Source organism: Mastomys coucha, unplaced genomic scaffold, assembly GCF_008632895.1.
Source record: "Mastomys coucha isolate ucsf_1 unplaced genomic scaffold, UCSF_Mcou_1 pScaffold3, whole genome shotgun sequence".
Lineage (NCBI taxonomy): Eukaryota > Metazoa > Chordata > Mammalia > Rodentia > Muridae > Mastomys > Mastomys coucha.
The window spans coordinates 27,936,899-27,957,622 of record NW_022196909.1 but is presented as its reverse complement, the minus strand read 5'-3'; the positions used below and the strand labels follow the sequence as shown (position 1 = coordinate 27,957,622).

At 42.4% G+C, this 20,724-nt stretch overlaps 1 protein-coding gene across 2 annotated transcripts in view; it reads left to right on the top strand.

The window, feature by feature from the left end:
- Positions 1–20,334, top strand: part of Tet1 (tet methylcytosine dioxygenase 1) — an 87,209-nt gene extending 66,875 nt beyond the window's left edge. The window contains exons 8-14 of one of the 2 annotated variants that reach the window (XM_031346810.1): positions 2,436–2,586; positions 3,009–3,104; positions 6,447–6,536; positions 8,685–8,822; positions 9,937–10,237; positions 11,338–11,472; positions 11,605–20,334. In XM_031346810.1, coding sequence (XP_031202670.1) covers positions 2,436–2,586; positions 3,009–3,104; positions 6,447–6,536; positions 8,685–8,822; positions 9,937–10,237; positions 11,338–11,472; positions 11,605–12,206 — 1,513 coding nt within the window. In that variant the 3' untranslated portion in view covers positions 12,207–20,334. Of the gene's footprint in view, positions 1–2,435; positions 2,587–3,008; positions 3,105–6,446; positions 6,537–8,684; positions 8,823–9,936; positions 10,238–11,337 lie in introns of both variants that reach the window. The other variant, XM_031346809.1, reaches the window with a different exon arrangement.
- The last annotated feature ends 390 nt before the right edge of the window (positions 20,335–20,724 follow it).

Here is a 20,724-nt window from a genome sequence, read left to right as displayed (position 1 = left end):
AGCCATTGCTCCCGCCTCTTTTCTTTTCTCCTTCCTTCCTCTCTTTCTCTCCCCCCCTCTCTTTTTCTCTCTCTACCTTTCTCCCTCTCTCTCTTTTTCTCTCCTCTCCCTCTCTCTGTCTGTGTTTGTTTCTTTCTTTCTTTCCTTCTCTCCTTTCTTTCTTCCTTTCTTTCTCTTTTGGAGTCTTGCCCTGGTTGATCTGTAACTGGCTCTTCAGTGATTCTTCGGCATGGCCAATGTTGTAAAGGGCTCCTTTCTCTTTTTCTTGTTTTGAGATGGCTTCTCTGTTCACAGTGCAGAGTTCAGTCTGACAGTCCTCCTGCCTCTTTGTAGTAAATATGTGCCGCTGCCCTCCATTCACTCAAGTTCTTGTTTCCCAAGAGTGTAAAAGGAAGGGCATCTCTGAGAAAGAACACATAGAGTTCAGTAGTGCACTGTTTGCATTTTGTGGACAAGGTCTTGGGTTTAGTCCAATGCATTGAAATTACAAAAAAAAAAAAAAATTGTAATTCACCATTAAATTAGTAGATGACTAATTTGTTCCTTAATCCTTTTCAGGATTAAAATCTGCTAATCATTTTATTATGGTTTATAATAATAAACATGTCAAATCGCTTCCCCAAAAGGTCATACCCTGCTTAATCTCTTCTTTTTGTTTTGTTTTGGTTTGGTTTGGTTTGGTTTGGTTTGGTTTGGTTTGGTTTTTCGAGACAGTGTTTCTCTGTGTAGCCCTGGCTGTCCTGGAACTCACTCTGTAGACCAGGCTGGCCTCAAACCCAGAAATCCACCTGCCTCTGCCTCCCAAGTGCTGGGATTAAAGGCGTGCACCACCACCGCCGGGCTGCTTAATCTCTTAAGTCAGATAAATTTTTGTGTTGAGACAAAATACATGAGAATATAATATCTTAACATACTAACAGCTATCGTTTTAAAAACTGAACATAAATTACTTTTCTACTTGTCTTCCAAATTTCGTTCCCTTCAGTAACTAATTGACCCTTTGGGCCCAACTCCAGCCCAACATTTTTTCTCTTCCAGCTCCTGCAGACCTCCTGCTCTGTCAGTGTCTTAGGGGCTCTTTGCACTTGTTCTTTCTGGTTTTGTTTCTTTGTTTCTTTGTTTGTTTTTGTTTTATTTTTAATTTTTTTTAGTTTTTCCTGTGCAGCCCAGGCTGGCCTAGAACTCAGAGATCCACCTGCCTGTGCCTCCTGAGTGCTAGGATTAAACGCATGCACCACCACCTCTCAACAGAACATTCATGAGTCTTTTTTTGTTTTTTTTTTGTTTGTTTTGTTTTGGTTTTTGGTTTTTGGTTTTTTGTACTGTCAAGACAGTGTTTCTCTGTATAGCCCTGGCTGTCCTGGAACTTACTCCGTAGACCAGGCTGGCCTTGAACTCAGAAATCCTGCTTCTGCCTTCCAAGTGCTAGGATTAAAGGCACGCGCCACCACTGCCCAGCTAAAGATTTATTTATTTTACATATATGAGTACACTGCAGCTATCTTCAGACACACCAGAAGGGCATTAGATCTCATTACAGATGGTAGTGAGCTACCATATGGTTGCTGGGATTTGAACTCAGGACCTCTGGAAGAGCAGTCAGTGCTCTTAACTGCTAAGCCATCTCTCCAGCCCCAGAACACTCACATTTATTGCTTTGTGTTTGAGGCACGGCACATTTTGCGGCTAGCATCACATTTACCACCTTCCTGAGTCAAGCTATCAAGTGCTAGACTTAAAGGATTTATGGTTTATGCGTTTCTGACCGCTCGGCTTACAGGACTGACTGGCACACCTCCTTCTTCCTAATTGTATTCCTTCTCTATAGCCTTCTTTTTCTTGTCGTACAAATCTAAACATGAGAAATAGTTTTGACCTATCTATCTATCTATCTATTTAGTTATACATTTGGGGGGCAGGGTCTAGCTACCTGGCCTAGAACTCTAATCTTGTTAATTTAGAATCTACTTCAGTGCTTTAGAAATGTCTCTAGCCAAGCAGCCTTTCTCTTCATTATTCCTGCTGGAATTCTCATAACGTCTTCTCATTAAAATTGGCTGTACATTTAGTGTAGTGCACTCTCCTTGCGGATGTCACATTAGACAAAAAGGAGCTAAAGTTCCAGAGGAAGTCAAGGTTTTTAGTTACAAAGAAAGATTTCAATTTTCTGCCTTTATATCTCTTCCTCATGTCTCTAAAGTCAAACATAGGAAAGTCTGTCTTCTACTTGGCTTTAGAACCCTGAATAACCACTTTAGTTAAATAAGAACCAGGAGTTGATTCAGAGTGAAGAGGGTTGCTGGTGAGTGTGAGGCTAGAAGTTGCCAGGGGATGTCCTAATGAGGAGAGTTAAAACCAACGGATCAATAATTACAACCTGTTCATGCATTTGCACTCCTGTGGCCTTCTCTAATGTCCTGCTGTCTGTCTTCCAGACGGACCTGCACCTGTCAAGGCATTGACCCCAAAACATGCGGAGCATCTTTCTCCTTTGGCTGTTCGTGGAGCATGTATTTCAACGGCTGTAAGTTTGGGAGGAGTGAAAACCCCAGAAAATTCAGACTTGCTCCAACCTATCCCTTACACGTGAGTTTCCTTTTGAATTTTCAGTGTGTTATCTACAGTACACAACCATATATAGTGCCTATATACTAACATATGCACTATTTACTAACATATGCACTTCACTACTAAGATCCTGAGCCTGGTAAGGACTATTTCAGGCATCTGTGAGTCTTACTGCTCCCCAACACCAGAGGGAACCATTACTAAAAGAACTTAGGGTTTTATGGGCAGCCAGAGTCAAACCAACTCATTTGCCAACATTTTAAAGACTAAGAAAGTGCCTGGTGGCAGTGGCATATGCCTTATTCCCAGGACTCTCGAGGCAGGGGCAGGAGGATCTCCGAGTTGGAGGCCAGCCTGGTCTTCAGAGCAAGTTATAGAACTAAACAAAGACAACCTGTCTCAAAAACAACAACAAAACTGAGAAAGTTTACCTCCCACAGAACTACTACAAGAGGATTACTGGAAGGAGTTCTGAAAGAAGTAAGTTGAAAACCGGATTCGTCATTCCAGACCGCAAGACCCTCATAAGCAGAGAGGTTAGTCGAGTTTTTTTATTCATTTTTTTTTTTAAATTGAAGTATGAATTTATAAGTCATTCTTGTTGAACAAGATGTGGAGGTGGGGGAGCGGTTATGGTTGAATAGGTACAGGAAGGTTCTCATGTTTTGTTAGGGTAAAGATTATTCATGTCAGAGATGGTGGATTGCAAACATGTCCCCTCATCATTTCTAAATAGATTTATGTAAGTAAATCAGGGAACTCCACCTAATTGCATGTATAAATCGCTTTCTCTGATGCATCATGACATTTTTATTAAACTTTTATTTTTTTTTAAGATTTTTGTTTGTTTGTTTTTTTCTGAGACAGGGTTTTTGTGTATAGCTCTGGCTGTCCTGGAACTCATTCTGTAGACCAGGCTGGCCTCGAACTCAGAAATCTGCCTGCCTCTGCCTCCCAAGTGCTCGATTAAAGGCGTGCGCCACCACTGCCCGGCCTTTTTTTTTTTTTTTTTTTTTTAAGATTTATATATTATATATAAGTACATTGTAGCTGTCTTCAGACACATCAGATCCCATTACAAATTGTTGTGAGCCACCGTGTGGTTGCTAGGAATTGAACTCAGGACCTCTGGAAGAGGAGTCCGTGCTCTCAATCACTCAGCCATCTCTCCAGCCCCTAAACTTTTTGTGTCTCCGTGTGTCTCACAGCATACCCTTTTGTCCCTATTTCTTTGCTGGCAAACGTTCATTGCATGAGACCTCTGGCTTCTATTTTATCAATGCTTAAAGGTCACTGGCACTCTCCTCTCAGGTATCCTGTTGTTGCCCTGTGTCTTTGGGGGAGGAGTGGGGGGTTCGATACAGGGTTTCTCTGTATAGTCCTAGCTGTCCTGGAACCCACTCTGTAGACCAGGCTGACCTCAAACTCAGAAATCCGCCTGTCTCTGCCTCCCAAGTGCTGGGATTAAAGGCTTGCGCCTCCACCGCCCGGCTTGCCCTGTGTCTTGTAGCTTCGGATCTAGAGAACTGGCCTCTTCATGTGCCCCAGCAGTTCATTGATGGTGTAGATGTTGGGGCGGGCCGTCTTAAAGACATGGATCTGAATCCGAGGGACATCTGAAGTAGAGCTGGTCAGCCCACTGGCTGGTGCTCATGCCCCAGGGGGGTCTGCTCGCTTGCCACCCCTATATTCAAGGCCAACTCTCTGGCTCTCTGAACCCTAAGGCCAGGCCTCCCACTTTCCACCGGTGGTGACGTGGTCGAGGAGGGTATCCCTCCCTGCTCAGTGCTACCTCCTGGAAGACCAGTACCAAGAGTCAGCTCTCCCAAGCTCATACCTGCAGGACTGGCTCACCCACAACTCTTGTAATGTGTACTGCAGAAGGTTTCAGCTCGAACTCACACTCTCAAGGCTAGCTCTTCCGTGATGCTCAGGTGAGGGGCGGGGCCAGTTCTACACAGCCTTCAGGCTTCAACATGACCAGACCAGGGATTTCCTCCTGGCCCTTGATGGTAACAGACTCCTGCTGCTGCTGTAGGGCGGCGGACCTGGATGTGACCCCGGGGGCACCACCAGCTCCTCACATCAGCAGACTCAGATGCTCCAAGTCTAGATCCCTGCTTTTCCTGACGGCCGAGTGACTCGCTAGAACAGTCTGAGGTCTTGGATCCTCAGAGCTTTCCCTTTTTGCTTCCCAGCATGCTTTTGAAAGTATGGGTCGGACTGGCGAGATGGCTCAGTGGATAAGAGCACTGACTGCTCTTCCGAAGGTCCTCAGTTCAAATCCCAGCAACCACATGGTAGCTCACAACCACCCGTAATGAGATCTAATGCCCTCTTCTGACATGTGTGAAGACAGCTACAGTGTACTGATCTATAATAATAAATAAATCTTAAAAAAAGAAAGAAAGTATGGGTCAATATTCTTTTAATGAATAGGAAGAAAAATTATATGTAGATTTTAAGTATTCAAGGAAAACCATATCATTCAGCGTGCCCGAATCAAACCACTTTAATGCAAGGAAAGTTGGAGACAGCATAAATCGCTGGTGGCAACCAATGTTTACATTTTATATGTAATTTATATTGGACTGTAAAATGAGAAAAATCCCTATAATTCCTGCAGCTGAAGAACAAGTCTAGGGTTGGAGAGATGGCTCAGCGGTTAAAATCACTGGCTGCTCTTCCAAAGATCCTGAGTTCAAATCCCAGAACCACATGGTGACTCACAACCATCCTCAATGAGATCTGACGCCCTCTTCTGGTGCTGTCTGAAGACAGCTACAGTGTACTTAGATATAATAATAAATAAATCTTTGGGCCAGGCAGTGGTGGTACACGCCTTTAATTCCAACACTTGGGAGGCAAAGGCGGGTGGATTTCTGAGTTCGAGGCCAGCCTGGTCTACAGAGTGAGTTCCAGGACAACCAGGACTACACAGAGAAACCCTGTCTCGAAAAACCAAAAAAAAAAAAATCTTTGGCCAGGAGAGAGCCGGGATGGAGCGAGCAGAGGTCCTGAATTCAATTTCCAGCAACCACATGATAGCTCACAACCATCTGTACAGCTACAGTATACTCATATACATAAAATAAAATTTAAAAAAAGAACAAATCTAATGAATTACATTTGACCTTTAGAGAAGTATAAAACTTTGCTAAAAGATATACAGTTTCTGTCACCTGAAACATGAACCCTGCTCAGAACTTCTGTAAGGCAAACTTGACCCGTTAGCTCAGGAGGACGGAGTTCAAGGCTAGCCTAGCCAATGGTACCTGTAAAGATTTCAATGACTCAAATAAAGCCACGTAGAGGCTACGAAATGGACCACTCAGCTCTTTCTGCTCTTTCAGGTGTCGTGGATTTCTATGTACATACAATCCTGAAGAAAAGAGCAGAGCCCTGAGGTTCATGAGTAGTGTTCTCTAGTATAAATGCTAAAAATTGAAGAAGACGGAGAAATACTAGGAAGATGATGAATACAAGAACCTAAATTAAACATATAGCATTGACCAATCTTGAACCCAGTCCTCCTGTGCTAGCATGCTCACAGTAATGCTTATTTGAAACTGGATAAGGTGTTACATGCTTATCTGTATAGTTCACTTTGGCTTCAGGAACCTTGTCTGTGCATTTCAAGTGTCCAATTCTGTTAAGTAAGTAGGTGTGCCATTTTACTGAATGTTGGAGTATATTCTTCACTATATAGATTTCTAATGTTACAGTTGGTCTACCCACTCTATTATGGTAAATATGAATTATATGTCCACCACATATGGAATTATTTGTATTTGAGTTTTATACACACCTGTAAATCACTTTAAAGTAACTACCATAGTATTTTAAAGTTACACTCTGTGGATTATCTTTTTCTATAGGAAAAACAGCTTGAGCTTAATCTACAAGAATTGGCTACAGAATTAGCACCACTTTATAAGCAGATGGCTCCAGTTGCTTATCAAAATCAGGTATTTTTTTTTTTTTTAGAACCTTTCACAATGACCTTAAGAATGTTTCAAATTTCTATGTCAAATAAGTTACTATTCATAGAATTTTTTTCCTATGTTCCTCATAAATATGTGCCTTCTCTTTAAAAATACTTGTCAGTTTGTGTGTCTACTTGCCTGTGTGTAAACATATATGTAGACCAGAAACTGGGGGACGAAGATCTTTTTTTTTTTTAGCATTCGATGTCTTTCAGACAGGATGTCTTGCTGAACGTGCTTCTCACGTTTACTGATAGCCTCCAAACCCCAGTGACCGTCCTTCCTCTCTCCGCCCTCTTTGGGGAAAGCATACACAGAAGGCTAGGCTCTCTGTATGAGTGCTAAGGTGCAAACTCCAGAATGCAAGTTTGAATGTCAAGCATCCTTAGAGTCTGGGCCATCTCTCCTGGCCTGAGTGACCGTCAAGTGTATGTTTCCTCATCGCCACCTTTCAAAAGTACTCAAGTAGGGTTTTCCCGTTGGGTTTTTTTTATTTTTATTTTTTTAAAGATTTATTTATTTATTTTATGTATATGAGCACACTGTAGCTGTCTTCAGAGTCAGCAGAAGAGGGTGTCAGATCTCATTATGGATGGTTGTGAGCCACCCTGTGGTTGCTGGGAATTGAACTCGGACCTCTGGAAGAGCAGTTGGGTGCTGTTAACCGCTGAGCCATCTCACCAGGCCTCCCGTTGGGTTTTGAGAGAGCCTCTTATGCTCCTGAGTAGCCTAGACTTCACTTTACAATCTCAGTGGTTGAATTCTGCCTTAGGCAAAAGTAGGGCATTCAGCTGTGAGGTAATGCTTTGCTATCTATCTATCTATCTATCTATCTATCTATATATATATATTAGATGTTTTTTTATTTACATGTCATACAATTTCTCCTTTCCCTGGTTCCACTCCAAAAAAAAAAAAAAAAAAAAAAAAAAAAAAAACAGGAAAAATAAAATAAGCAAAACCAAACCCCTGTCTCCTCCCCCTCCCCCTGCTCACCACCCCACCCTCAAGCTTTGTTATCTTTTGGGATCTCCAGAAGTTCCAAAGATGAACAAAAGCCTAGGGGAACAGTCCTAGGTGGGAGTCCAGCCTGATGTACAAGAGACCTTGTTTCTCCAAGATGCCTCTGTGGTTAGGAGTGCCACTGGGCTGGGGGGTGATGGCTCAAAACTTTTTGTTCATCTCATCGCTTGGGGAAACCCTGAAGAAACAGGCGTATTTCTGAGTTCAAGGCCAGCCTGGTCTACATAGAGTGCTCCCAGACAGCCAGGGGCTACACAGAGAAACTGTCTCCGTACCCTCCAACCCCCACAGATAAAGAGCTTCTTGCCAGCATATTCTGCTTAATTAATTTTTTTTTTTTAAATTTTACGTGCAGTCGTATTTTGCCTGCATGCATGTCTGTGTGAGGATGTCAGATCTTGAAATCACAGACATTTATGATCTGTCATGTGCATGCAGGGATTTGAACTGGATTCCTGTAGAAGATCAGTCTTGACTGCTGAGCCATCTCTCCAGCCCAGCAGCTCTGTAACTGATTAGAGTGTTCATTGTGTTGGCTTGGAGGTCATGCCTGCGACTGGTTTCTAACTCAGTTCCCAGCCATGGCAGCAAGTGCCTTTATCCACTGAGCCATCTTGCCTACAAAGCCATTGATACACTTTTATTGCCCTACCTGGGTACTTCCACATATATCCACGCAGATCGAGGCACAAAACCAAACTCAAACACAGAATATAGTAGGGAAGAAATCCTGGTCGGATAGGTGGTTGAGTTATTTACGATGGCTGGCATTTTGAAGACAGAGATTCAGTACCCCCATTCAAAACTGTCCCATTTTGTCACCCTCTTCTGGCATCTGACCATATGTGCATGTTGAGCGCAGACCCATATGCAGACAAAACCACACAAAACATTTATTTTATTTTATTTTATTTTTGGTTTTTTGAGACAGGGTTTCTCTGTGTAGCCCTGGCTGTCCTGGAACTCTCTCTGTAGACCAGGCTGTCCCCGAACTCAGAAATCCACCTGCCTCTGCCTCCCAAGTGCTGGGATTAAAGGCGTGAGCCACCACCACCCTCCGGCTGACCAAATATTTTTTTAAAAACAGTTTTGACATTTATTTCTAAGGTGCAATATGAACACATTGCTGGAGACTGTCGACTTGGTAATCGAGAGGGCCGTCCTTTCTCCGGGGTCACCTGCTGCATGGATTTTTGTGCCCATTCTCACAAAGACATTCACAACATGAACGACGGAAGCACCTTGGTAAGCACTGAGTATTTTATTCCTTTGTGCCTTTGGTATGCTCCTAAAATATCATTATATTGAAAAAGATTTTTGATTGTAAAGTATGTGTCTTAGTTAGGATTTCCATCACTGAACAGACACCATGATCACACCAACTCTTTTGGTGTGGCGCACTCCTTTAATCCCAGCACTTGGGAGGCAGAGGCAGGCGGATTTCAGAGTTCGAGGCCAGCCTGGTCTACAGAGTGAGTTCCAGGACATCCAAGTCTACACAGAGAAACTCTTGTCTCGGAAAAAAAAAAACAAAAGAAAAAAAAGATTTATTTATTTTTATTTTATGTGTACGAGTACACTGTAGCTGTACAGATGTCCGTGAGCCATCATGTGGCTGCTGGGAATTGAACTCAGGAATTGAACTCTGCTCGCGCCAGCCCCACTCGCTCCGGTGTAATATACTGTATCTGTCTTCAGATGCACCAGAAGAGGGTGTCAGATCTCATCACGGATGGTTGTGAGCCACCATGTGGTTGCTGGGATCTGAACTCAGGACCTTTGGATGAGCAGTCAGTGCTCTTACCCGCTGAGCCATCTTGCCAGCCCGTACCAAAAAGGACAACATTTAGTAGGGGCTGGCTTACAGTTTTAGCGGTTTACTTCATTATCATCTTCGCAAGAACATGGTAGCATCCAGGCAGATACAATGCTTTGGAATGAACATCTTGACCTGAAGGCAGCTAGGAACGTCTTTTGCCCTAGAAGGAACTTGAACATAGGACCTCAAAGCCCACCCCCACAATGATGCACTTCCTCCAACAAGGCCATTATGCCTACTAATAGTGCCACTTCCCGTGGGCCAGTAATTTAAACACATTGGTTTATGGGAGCCAAACTATTCAAACCACTAGAGTATGTATAGAAAAGAAATATTTGTTGTTGGACAGGCTTTAATCCCAGTAATCAGAATGCTAAGACTCTTGGATCTTCTTCTAATAGACCCTTTCAAACATATGAGTGTAAGGGGCTAGTTTTTTGGTTTTGATTTTTGGTCTTTGTTTTTTCCAAACCAACACACCTGCTGTAGGTGATGCTGGGCATTGGTAGAACATTCCTTTATCCCTCTCCCATCCCTCAGGTTTGTACATTGATTCGACAAGATGGCCGTGACACAAGTGTCCCCCAGGATGAGCAGCTCCACGTCCTACCACTATACCTGCTTGCAGACACTGATGAATTTGGCTCTGTGGAAGGGATGAAAGCCAAAATCCAATCTGGGGCCATCCAAGTCAACGGGCCAACCAGGAAGAGGCGACTCCGTTTCACTGAGCCTGTTCCTCGATGTGGGAAGAGGGCCAAATTGAAGAACAACGACAAGAAATCAGGTGCTGCTGGCCTCAAAAAGAAGAGGACCTCTGCCAGCCCAAAGGGAGCCCCAGGTTTGTCAGGTCATGCAGAGCTTTCATCGCCAGGGGTCTTGAACTTGCATTTCCCCTTTTTCTCTTCCCTTGCCTGCCGGCCCATGCTGTGTACCGCCCCCAGGGAGATGAGTTCTTTTCTGTTTTCTGATCTTCGCCTGGTCCTCATTCACATTACCCTCAGGTCATTGCTTTACCTTTCATTTGCTTCAAACTTAGATCTTGTTCCATCTAAGGTCTAGGTCTAAGTCTGACTCCTGCTGGTCCTATGAATTGCTCTATATGTACACCCGTCTGCCACAAGAGGGCATCAGATCCCTTTATAGATGGTTGTGAGCCACCATGTGGTTGCTGGGAATTGAAGTCAGAACCTCTGGCAGAGCAGCCAGTGCTCTTAGTAACTGAGCCATCTCTCCAGCCCCCAACTCCTTGTTTGTTTGTTGGTTGGTTGGTTGGTTGTTGGAGGGGGGCTGTTCTTTGGGTGTTTTGTTTTGTTTTGTTTTTGAGACATAGTTGCTCTTTGTATCCCTGGCTGTCCTCAAAACTTGATCTGTAGACCAGGTTGGCCCTAAACTACATTTGCCTTTGCCTTCTGGCTTCTCGCTCCAGTGTAATTCACTGTAGCTGTCTTCAGACGCACCAGAAGAGGGCGTCCGATCTCATCACGGATGGTTGTGAGCCACCATGTGGTTGCTGGCAATTGAACTCAGGTCCTCTGGTAGAGCAGTCAATGCTCTTAACTGCTGAGCCATCTCTCTCCAGCCCCCGTATTTGATATTTCTTATGGTCTTAGGCAATCCTCGTGAAAGGGCTGTTGGATACCTTACTCCTGCAAGGAGTCTCCACTCACATATTGAGATCTCCTGGTTTACGTAGTGAGTGCCAGGATAACCAGGGTTCTGTTGAGAGACACTGTCCTAAACAAATCCAAGCAAAGCTTATTACAGGCCTAATTATAGCCAAGTGATAGAGCAAACGCCAGGAAGGACAAAAGCATTTAAAAATACTTTTTAACAACTCACGGGTGCCAAATCTCCCCTGTGGTTGTTTTCACATTTGTTGTTGGGTGGAACTTTGTGTTTATGAACTCCTAGTAAAGATAGTTCTCTTTTCTTTTTAAGGTTCACACAACACTAAGAGCTACTCATCAGCCCCATCTCCTCCTCACCCAGTAAAAGATGAGTCTCCAGCCTTCTGTCCCCCAGAGGCTTCGGCCACAGAATCGTCTACCTGTATGTACAATAAGACAGCCTCAGGTGGGTGTCCAGAAACAAGCAGCATTCTCCAGTGCACAATGCCTTCTGGAGCACACAATGGTGCTAACGCAGCCCCTGGGGAATGTACTGCTGAGGCGGCTGCTCCTCCTTATCCATCTCTTCCCGTACCAGATCCTCCCGTTCATGCTGAGCCTCGTACTAGTCCATCCGAGCAGCTAACTTCTAACCAGTCAGACCAGCAGCTCCCTTTTCCCAGCACTCCTCAGAAACTGGCTTCCTGTCAGGTGGAAGATGAGCCGCACCCTGAATCAGCAGACCAGCCTCAGCGCCCCGAGAATGATAACTGCCCTCAACTTGATGAATTCTGGTCAGACAGTGAGGAGATCTACGCTGACCCTGCTTCTGGGGGAGTGGCGATAGCACCCATTCATGGCTCTGTGCTGATTGAGTGTGCGCGGAAGGAGCTTCATGCTACCACCTCTCTGCATTCCCCCAGACGAGGGGTCCCCTTTCGTGTATCCCTTGTATTCTACCAGCACAAAGGCCTAAACCAGCCTAACCATGGTTTTGATATCAACAAGATTAAGTGTAAATGTAAAAAAGTAACGAAAAAGAGGCCTGCAGACCGGGAGGGTTCTGATTTATCCCCCGAAGCCAATTTATCATACCAAATTCCTTCTCGAGTTGCATCAACCTTAACCCACGACAACGTAGTTACCGTGTCCCCGTACTCTCTCACTCATGTCGCGGGACCCTACAACCGTTGGGTCTAAAGGCTTCTCTCCTGTAATGCCTTTGCTAATGTGGTGTAGTTTTTTGTTTTTGTTTTTTGGTGCTGTTCAAAAGAAAGTCATTCTGTTGTTTACTGTAGCTTCATTTCACCCATTTCAACTCCGAGGTAAAAATTATTTAAAAAGAAAAAAAGGGTGAGTACTTAACTGTGATTATATTTTGAGAATTGGTAGAAGGTGAACATTTTCAGCAAAAATAAAATTTTTATAGTTTTAAATAAATAATTAAGGAAACATCTTGGTTAGGTGTTGGCCGTGCTAGAACCACAAAGTCCGGTGCTTCACATTGAGTTCATTTACTACTAAGAGGGTTTCTAACAGGTTCCTGCAATAAGATGTAAAAACCAAGAAGTAGTGTTAACTCTACACAGTTCCTGGTGCTTTAGCCACATCAACACATGTAGAGATGAGATGAGCGACTGTTCCATGGTGCCGTTGCTCAGGCATCTTCCAATGATTGCCATCATGTCTGCACATCTCTTTGAAGTAAACCAATGAAATGCTTTTTTTCTTAAAACATTTCTCCTATATCAAGTAATTCTTTACTCTAGTGATGGTTGGAGGCTGCTCGCTAAATGTAAATGTATATATTTTAAAAAGCACTTTCTACTTTTAAGAGTAACTTGAAATAGTATAGTAGCAGAATCCTATTGTCTATTTTGTGAGCATATTAGAATACCAGAGAAGTCATTTGTTCTTGCTGTGTAGAGTCCCATCACGTTAACCTCAGCCCGTACTCAAATTACACATGACTTCTGTTCTTTACTTAGAGAATAGAGGATCTCTAAAACATTGAAAATACAAAATGCGACCAATTCAATTTCCCCTTTTTAACTAGAGAAAAAAAATAATCATCTTCTGAAGTCGCCTCGTGAATTACCTGTATGACACATGACAGGTGTTTTCAAAGGGAGAGGAGGCAAATTGGGATCAGTCAAAGGTTCCCAGTGTTTCAAGATGAGAAAGTATGTAATTAAGTGACATGTCCTTCCCAAATGAGAAGGAAATACTCTGTACAGATAATTGAGGGGACAAGCCTGTGTTCGTGTTGCCACCCTTACCCTGGAGTCCCACGGCAATATTGAGAGCCAAACTATTAATTAATCTTCCCCTATCAGGTTTAGGAACATGGGAACCCAAACTTGCTTAGTAATCCTCTAGTTTGATGGTCACGAGTAAAATCAGTATCCTGATTATTTTAGTGTTCCAGTGTTCTGTCCATTGTCTAATTGACTTATTCATACACCAAGAGTGATTTCCCCCTGACAAAAATGCCTAGAACCAAGAGACCTTTCAGTGAGATCCAAACGCATAGGTGCTATTGACATTCCTGGGGTTGGAGTCTTTGGATCTGGATTAGGATTCCTGTACTGCATGCAGGAACCCTAATGGTGCTTCTCAGAGATGCCATAAGAAGCTCACAACTACTATGGTCTTGGTGCAAATGTAAACAGTTGCAGTGAGCTCTCTAGAGAATACCTTACTTAAAATGATACATGGTGCAAACTGTCAGCTTCTGACTGAGGCCAGTTCAGGAAGAGGTAGGGGCTGTAAATAAGGACATGTCCACTGACCTTCCATCCTGTACAAGGAGAGGATGCTCCTGGAATACATAAAACTGTGGGTCTGACTTGAGTGTTTTGTGTGCCTTAGATTTCCATTTTTAGACATTTCTAAGTCTAGGGTTTCTTACATAGGTGTGTAAATGTGATCATTGTTTGCTTTATCTGCTTCGGTTAGGTGTTTGTTAGTGTAGACCACTAGAAATACTCTCTCATGAATTAACCTTTGAGGTTTCAGGTCTTAGCTAGAAATCATTTTCTTGACGTTATGGGACAGAATCTTCTCCTACTCTTATTTATCCATTCATCTGTCCATCCCTCTGAGGCACATATGACTGAATGCTTCTGATTGGAGTTGATTGGTTTGTTTTTCCTTGAGTTACCCCTTATAATGCAAAGTTATAAAGTTACCTGTAATTGAAGAGCTTCAGTAATATATATTCAAGCTGATGTGTTTTTAATGATAAGGCCACATTCGTGGTGCTTGATCAGCTGAACACACCAATGTAGATTAATGGGACTATTGGGCTTTATGAATTTAGTTGCAGTTTGAAAAGCTACGTACATGTAAACTATATCAGTTTCAGCAAAAACATCATTCCATTGCTTAAGTTAACATTAGAGATGGAGTGCCTCAGCCAAGAGCCCTCCGTGGGAACTTCATTCATTTCATGGTCTTTAATGTCCTTTGTAGACATCTTCTGCTTCATCTTCTTGACCCTGCTTTAAGAATGGTCTTTCTTAAACAAAATACAGTCGGGCAGTGGTGGCACATGCCTTTAATCCCAGCACTTGGGAGGCAGAGGCAGGTGGATTTCTGCGTTCAAGGCCAGCCTGGTCTACAGAATGAGTTCCAGGACAGCCAGGACTATATAGAGAAATGTTGTCTCGAAAAACCAAACCAAAAACAAACAAACAAAAAAAGAAACAAATTGATTTGAGATGACAGTAACTTATCCAACTCACCCATCTAACAATCTTTCTACACCTCTACTGTTTTAATTAGATCCATTCCTTTTACCTTGTTTGTGAAGCTCTAATTAAGATTGTTCATGGTGTGAACATTGGATACATTGTCACATGACTTCCTTGGTAGCCCTGGTGATGTTATGATTCTTGCCTGCTATAGAATTATACATCACCTGCCCTCTGAAAAATCCATTTTTGGTGGGTTTTGGTTTTATGAGACTGAATTTCTATGTAGCCCTGGCTGTCCTGGTACTCACGTGGCAGGCCAGGCTAGCCTAGAATTCACAGAACTATCCTCCTTCTCCTGCCTTTGTGCTGGGATTAAAGTTGTGCTCTTCTACTCTCCTAGCTGTTTTGTTGTTCTTGTGCTTGTCTGCCTCATGTATGTCCTGTTTCTAGTTCTCTTCAAAGTACCAAATAAGACCAGGTACCAAAGAGATTATGTTATAAATGTCATTAAAATATAATGTTGGGACTTGAGGCTAATAGAGGCAAATTTTCTGAACAAGTCTGAATCTTTTTTTTTTTTCCCCCTAGACAGGGTCTCTCTGTGTAGCCCTGGCTGTCCTGGAACTCACCCTGTAGACCAGGCTGGTCTCAAACTCAGAAATCTACCTGCTTCTGCCTCCCAAGTGCTGGGATTAAAGGCTTGCGCCACCACCACCTGGAACAAGTCTGAATCTTAAGTGATTTCCAATCGTAAACATTGCATTTGTGAGACACAGAACTTCATTTGGTGAAAGCTGTAAGCCATTCACTTATTCACCCCATTATCTAGTTAACTGAATGGATATTCTTTTGTAAATGATATACTGACTTGATTCACATGAAGTAACCCACGTCATACCATTTCCCAATAGCATGTATAGAACTAATCCCAAATGAGACTTCTGTGTGGGACGAAGCTATCATGTCATCACATGACATCTATTGATTGTGGGTACATTTACCTTTGTGCCAAACAAGTAGGTGTATGCAACCTTTAACACAAAGCCACCCTGAGTTTCACCCCTCAATGCATGCGAATCTTTTTTTTTGAGTCTAGATTTAATACAAGTGAGATTCATCTATACGAATAATTTATAACAAGAATTATTATGTCAAAGGATAATGTGGTGGCTGTTGCTGCACCAGAAATCTCCTTAGAAGGCAGAGCTCCATCCCTGAGCTCTCGGACACCTAACTGCTTGAGGGCCATTTCTGCTCTTAGAACTGTACAAAACAAACTTTCTTTTTCTCACCCAGGGAGAAAAGGAAATTCTTGCATTACTAAGTTCTTGCATTACTAAGAACTCTCTTGATTTTTTGTGCAAGTCAAAAATAGCTTTCTGTCCTTTGGTGAGGTTCAGGACAAGAAAGATAGTTATGAGATTAGGTCAAGACTGCCTCTACTGTCTATCCCAGGCTACTGTCCACTGCCAGGAGAGCCCGTGACATTAACCTAGGAACTCTTCCCTATGCATACGGCAATCCTGGTCTCCGCCATTCCCTCTGGAACCTAGTATTAGGCATACACAAGGAGTTCTTGAGGACTGGCTGTGGCAACCATTGAGGGAAGCATGTCTCCATTGTATATACTCTGTAGCCACGGCTGCACGGTCCCTGCTGCCCCTCCCCCACTCCGGTACTGGCAGTTCACTTGTGACGTGGCCGTCAGTCATCATAAACATAAGGGGGACACTGCTTTACTTTTCTGTGCTGGTCACTGGCATATCTAGCCATGTGCTTCCGTCATTGCTTAGTGGTTTGAGGTGTTTCATATTGTATTTCTCATAGCATAGAGAACAGCGACAACTGTGAAAACTGTTTAGATAGTCACTGTACCCTCCCACAAAACCTGGTTCAGTATATTTTCTTCAAAAATCATTAAAATTCCTAAGCACGTTTTTGTTTTGTTTTTTTGTTTGTTTCTTTCTTTCTTTGTTTTTTGGTTGACTGGTTGGTTTTGTCTTTATGTACTAGAAGTTGGGCTTCTACTAAATTGTTAGACTGGACTCCCTTTCGAGTGTCATGGTGGTGTAGAGCCCAGCCTTGAACTACGGCTGAGGATGCTGAGGGATTCTTTCTCTTTCATTCCTTTTGAAACTGGGTCTCACTATACAGACCTGTCCAGGCGGCATAGACGGAGTTGGCCTTGAACCCATGAAGGTTCTTTCTGCCTTTGGCTGTGCCACACCTGGTTTCTCCAGTGATGGGACTGAACCACGCCTTTGTGTGTCAGGTAAACACCATCAACATACCTCCCGTCCTAGACCTTGGGATTTTTGGTAGGGAATCATCATTTGTGTTTGCACTCAACTCTACAAAATCTTAGCATGTTGCCAAATCCTTTTCTGAAATTCCTGGTTCAAATGATCTCTTATTAATTGCTAGGGTATAGACACGGGGCTCCCTGCCCAGCTAATGTATAACCAGTTTGCTCAAATAATCTCACATTGACCTTGAGACCCCAGTGTTCAAAATTACCTTGTGGCGGTCTGTAATGTTTCTAGCTTCAAAAGTATAAGGTTAATAATTTCTGTATTCCTCTTTTACATTCGGATTTCCTTATGATTAAAAATCCGCAGTTGCTCTGTGTGTACAACCCGGCTCCACCACCCAGATCATCCCATATGCAAATACATCTGATTCATTCAAGTTTTCCATTCCTCCAGCTTCCTTTTGAGACCTGTCCTGGTGTAGTTCTTTAACTCTATTTTGCCTCAGCATCTTGGCTCATCTTTTCCAACCATGTGTCATAAAGTCCAACACCCTGCTTAGCTCAAGTGTATGATCCCAACTGCTTGAGGGACTGATTCGGAATGGTAGAAAGAGATGGAACACCAGCTGGGCACAGAGCTGCCACACGGTTCATGACAAAGTGCTTTGCCAACCTTGCTGGAAGCCCTCTGGGTGCAAGCCCTAGTACTGCAGAGAGGACCAATAGTTCATATGTAGAACTTTTCAATTAGGGGAAGTCCAACTTAAGCTACATATTCCCATTCTTTCGGGGCTTTTCCAGCTGCTAAAATTCAAACCTACCAGGAAGTTTTAGTCACTGGACGTTATATGCAGACGGACTTTCTTTTCCTTATCCTCATTTCAACAATCTCATTCTGTTGATGGGAACCTGTTTCCTAAGGTAAGTTGACTTCTAGAAATTCCTCAGCTGTACTTGTATCTTAATAATGCCCCCGATGTACTAGGACTAGGATCTTGTCTCAAACTCAAGCTCAGACAATAGAGCCCCCCACATTCCTAGTTTCAAACATAAGTACTTGGTGATAAGCCACCAGAAGCTCTGGTGAGGAAGTCAAAGGGGATTGATAATCCTTATCTACCCTCTTCTAATTTTAACTGAAAATAGATACTCTTTTGACAATAAATAGGATATGAACAAAAAAAAAGAAAAAAACAAAAAAAGCTTAGCATCTCTCCGTAGGTGTGGAGTGTGCACCTGTAATTCCATCTCTTGGGAAAGCAGAAGCAGTGGGGTGGGATCCTGTCTTTAGAGAGCTTTGTGAGACTTCTCACCAGTACTGAACTCAGAAAGCTGTTCCCTTTGTCAGCGAGAATAACCAGTAGTTTACTCTTACCCTGTGTCACACAGCAAGTCGACTAGTAGGAGTGAAGTTACCATGTAGGTGTTTTACCTGCATGTAATGTGTGTGCCGTGTGTGTTTACTGAGTAGAGCTGATAGGGGGAAAAACAGAAAACTTATAAGCCTGCTTCTCAGTTAGTTTTGTTTCCTTTGTGTAGCCAGCTGTTGAGCATATTAAAGATCTCAAATCTTTATTTATGCAGCAGACCTTAGGTTTATGGTTGTGAGTTCGTGAGTTCGTGTGTGTGTGTGTGTGTGTGTATGTGTGTGTGTGGTTCACAGGTTCACAGTATAGCCCTCGCTGGCCTGGAAGATGTTCTCTACCACAGGGTGCTATGGTCCTAGGTCAGGGATTGCAGGCGTGAACCACTCTATCCAGTGATAAAAAGCATAGAGAGTATCCCTTTACCGTGAATGGGAAAACACTTTCCACCAAGTAATTTTCTAAATAGGAATTTTAAAGCCCCCTCATAATCAAAGCTTAATATATTTAAGTATGCTGAAATGAAGGTTTCTTGAAGGAGGTGGTGCTAGATGAACACTTTGAGTTCCTGGCCCTTCTTTATAAATATGCAAACTTATTGATAACAGGTTTTAATTGCCTCTGGATTCTATCTTTTGTCTTGTTGGGTGTTTTGTGTTTTGCTTCGTTTTGGTGTGTGAATGTTCCCTCTGCTTCGCTTGTAGCCATATAAATCTTTAGAGCAAGTACACCTAGAGTTAAGAATGCTGAGATATCTTTGTAAAGTTTGTAGTAATCTGTCTCTAGGTTATTTTAACAGCCTCTCTATAGAGAGGTATATTTTCACTATAGTGATCCATTCTTTGGCACACGTATTGAGGGGAACAGGCCAAAGAGCCTTGGCTATTCCGTGTGGCCTCCTCTTCTGTTGGTGAGATTTCTTTCCAACACCTGTTTGTGCTCTGATAAAATGGCTGGCTGACTATATTTGACTTTACAAACACAGCTCATAGGAAAGATTAAATATTTTTATTGCGATGTATGGTCATATTTTTTTTAGCTTTATGGAGTTAACATTGTGATAGGTGCTTTAAGAGAAATATTTTTCCAGAAATGGTTTTATAGCTAAACTATGGGCAGCTTTTACATTGTGATGTGTGGGTCGATGGTTATATTTGGGTTACTAGGAAATCATGAAGTGTTCCCTATGGAGATACCTGTACAAATCCATGGCAGAGATCAACGTGAATTCAGGGTTGACTCATTTTTCTATCATACAATGACCTAGCATGTAAATTAACATGTGTGGCATTAACTTGGTTTACAGCAACAGCAGAGTGTTTAGCCTTGGTGGGAGTAAGACATTAGTTCACATTCCTCACCATATACAATGGTGCTGAACTGGAGTTCCCAGTCTCCTATTCCACAGGCCCCTGGAAGATGCTCACTGTTAATTCTGATTGTTACCATCCTACTGTTGTATCTCAGTAATTGAAGGCTTTTATCTTAGAAAATGCTGTCAAAATCCCAAAAAAACAGTTTAGTTCTTCAACCATGAGGAAAACCATTAAGCAAAGCACTTCATCACAATAAAGGGAAAGAGAATCCTATAACCATGATAGTTTAATACATAATCAATATTGAGTCCTCTGCACAGAACGGAACACTTCGTAGCAGTACTTGAATATTTGTGAGTTGGAATTGCATGTTACTTGAAAGATCTAATTAAGCTAAATTTTGGTGCACAGCAGTTGTACATGATTTCATGTTTATGTAGCAAAATACATTGAATTGTACTAGTATTGAAACATAAATGTAAAAATAGTTGTGGAGATTGTCTTATTTTACTTATGTCTCATTTGTTTAAAGCATAAATTTTCTTTTTAAAAAAATTCTAAGGATAAATGAATACTGTAATTGAAGATATATTTTAAATCTTTGTCATGTTTTTTTTTTTTAAGCTATTGCAAATTGTATCATTCCTGATTATATAGAACTTTGTGGGTGGTATAAAATAAATTTTATACTTCTATTTTGCACCTGGTAGTCTATTTTTTCTTCTTCAAAATCTTATTTAAAAATATAATATCTAGTATTCCCATCTTGATTACAAAAGACTTATGGCTTGAGCACACAGATGGTGTTTGAGTACAAAGTCAGCACTGGCTGTTGATACAGAGCACATTTAGCATACTCAAAGTCCCAGCTCACTCCATACAACCAAAAGCAGGCTTCATTTCGTTTTGTTTTTATTTTATGTGTCTGGGTGTATTGCCTGCAGATATGTCTGGTGATGAAGTGCATGTCTGGTTCCTGTAAAAGTCAGAAGAGGGCATCCGATCTGCTGAGATTAGAGTCACAGATGATTCACCATAATGGTACTGGGAAACCAGGTCCTCTGGAAGAGCAGCCAATGCTGTTAATCT